Here is a 2500-nt window from a genome sequence, read left to right on the forward strand (position 1 = left end):
GGTTCGATCCCCGCCCTGCCACCTGTGTCATGGTTGTTGTGTCCGTGGGCAAGACACTTCACCCACCTTGCCTCGTGTGAATGTCGATAGTTAGCCTGCTGCTATCGGTGTATGAATGTGTGTGTGAATGGTAACGTGGGAATGGAAAAGAGGTCTCCCTTGAAAAAGAGTCTTCGGTCTCAATGGGATTTACCTGTAGAAATAAAGGTTAGAGAAAGGTACAGTGTGGGACTTTGAGTGAGTGTGTGTGTGTGTGTGAACGCTCTGATTACTGGGAACTATGAGGGAGAATAACATGGGGTTAGTTAAAGGTACAGTGTGGGACTTTGAGTGGGTGTGAGTGTGTGTGTGTGTGTGTGTGTGTGTACAGTGTGTAACTGTACGTGTGAGTGAGTGTGTGTGAAAGAGTGAGCGTGTGTGAAAGAGTGGGTGGGTGAGTGAGTGAGTGAGTGAGTGAGTGAGTGAGTGTGTGAGTGAGTGAGTGAGTGAGTGAGTGAGTGAGTGAGTGAGTGGGAGAGAGAGAGCCGTGTGTGTGTGTGTGTGTGTCTGACCATGTGTGTATGTGTGTGTCTGCAGAGTGTGTTTGTTTGTTAACCTGAGCTCTGTGTGTTTGCGTGTGTGTGTACAGTTTGTGTGTGTGTGTGAGAGCGAGTGAGCGATTGTCTGTCTGTCTGTGTGTGTGTGCGTGTGTGCGAGTGTCTGTCTGTCTCTGTGTGTGTGCGTGAGTGTGTCTGTGTGTGTGTGTGTGTGTGCGTGAGTGTGTCTGTGTGTGTGTGCGTGAGTGTGTGTGTCTCTGTATGTGTGTGTGTGTGTGTGTATGTGTGAGTGTCTGTCTGTCTGTGTGTGTGTGTGTGTGTGCGTGTGCGTGAGTGTGTGTGTGTGTGTGTGTGTGTACAGTGTGCAGTTATGTTTTGTTCACCTTATCTCTTCCTGGTTGTTGTGTGGTGGAGTCGGCAGTGAAGCAGGAACGTCTACCGTCTTAGAGGCGTGGCTTAACACCAGAAGCCCCTCCCCTTTCTGCTTCACACCTTTACCTGTAAAATAATACATCAGTCATTCAATCAGGGTTACCACACATCTTTATTTACCAAAACATTTTCCAAAAAAAAGTGTGTGTGTGTGTGTCTGTCTCTTTGAGTGTGTGTGTGTTTTTCTCTTTGTGTGTGTGTGTGTGTGTGTGTGTGTGTGTGTGTTTGTCTCTTTGTGTGTGTGTGTTTGTCTCTTTGTGTGTGTGTGTGTGTGTGTGTGTGACCTAGATATCCCCCTCACCTTCTTGCTCAGTGATTTCCTTGCGTATCTCCTCTGTGGTGGCAAAGCCGTTGAGGAGTTTCTGCCTAGCGACAGGCGGGGGCGTGGGGGGCAGCGAGGCCGGGGGGGTGGGGGGGTTACTCAGGTTATTCTGCTGGGAAGAGAAGAAGAAATTGTAGTTCTTTATTACTCACTCAATGGGTGTTTAGAGAGAGATGTGTGGCTTTTAAAGCTCCCACACAGTTTTTACCAATGAATTTTCTAAACTTTTCCATGACAATTTACACTATTTCCATAACCTTATTTAAAAGGTGGAGACAGTGGTTGCGTTCCGAATCGCATACTCTTTCTTTTTTCTATTCTACATACTACATCCGACGATAAAAATAATCTAGTTAGGATGCAGTAGGCATACTATTGGGACATACTTTTCTCTCTTATTTCATCATAACATTGCGCCTTGATCTTGCCTCTTGCTTTTATATCCGACGCATCCCCGTTTGTTTTCATACGGAGGCTTCGTCGATGTTACGTCACTTCACGTGCGCACTGGATTGTGGGTCAGAATCGCCCCAAATAGGATGCAGTTTTCAACACTAACAATCTTGGCCGGATGAAGTAGGACATCCGGGTACTTCTAACCATCCTAAATCTGGCCACAAGAATCAGGACATCCTAAATATTTTTTCTACCATACTATATAGTAGAAAGTATGCGATTCGGAACGCAACCAAAGATTCTGGAGAACGCTTGAATTTAAATTCCATTTTTGTCAAAATCAGTGAATATCTTCTGACAATCGCTACCTGTCTGTACTCTGTAGAAACGCAGCCTAGGCTCTGTAAACTGGTATGTAAACAAAGGGCCCACCGTAGCTAGTCATTTTTACAGAGGCTAGGCCGTGTATTAACACCTTTAAATCAGCATTCATACCTTGTAAATGAGCTGTGAGTAGTAGTCTGTGACCCCGTCCAGACAACCGTTACCAAAGGACCCCGTCAGTCTGGAGTCTGTGCCCAGAGACGAGCCTCCGAACGGGGGGAACAAACTCAGGTTCACCCCTAGGACCGGCTCCATGAGAGGAAGCACAGACAGCTGGAGAAACAACAAGCAATAACCAATTATTAATAACATTAACACACAGCTAAAACGATAATCAATTATTATTTTTGAAAGTAGTTTTAAAGGTGCAGTGTGTAATATGACATCATCAAGAAAGTTCTACAAAGTTCTAGAATGCAACGCTCCCTGG

At 45.7% G+C, this 2500-nt stretch overlaps 1 protein-coding gene across 1 annotated transcript in view; it reads right to left on the reverse strand.

Annotated features, from left to right (window-relative positions):
- LOC307267613 (histone-lysine N-methyltransferase 2D-like) overlaps positions 1-2500 on the reverse strand; it is a gene marked incomplete at its 3' end in the record, with an annotated part of 98169 nt that overhangs the window by 10692 nt on the left and 84977 nt on the right. Inside the window, exons 67-69 of the mRNA XM_080049972.1 lie at positions 2182-2343; positions 1270-1402; positions 920-1034 (exon numbers count right to left, since the gene is read on the reverse strand). Of these exons, the coding sequence (XP_079906098.1) occupies positions 920-1034; positions 1270-1402; positions 2182-2343 (410 nt within the window). The remainder of the gene's footprint in view (positions 1-919; positions 1035-1269; positions 1403-2181; positions 2344-2500) is intronic.

This window comes from Ammodytes marinus (genome assembly GCF_949987685.1).
Source record: "Ammodytes marinus genome assembly, chromosome: 21".
Taxonomy (NCBI): Eukaryota; Metazoa; Chordata; class Actinopteri; order Uranoscopiformes; family Ammodytidae; genus Ammodytes; species Ammodytes marinus.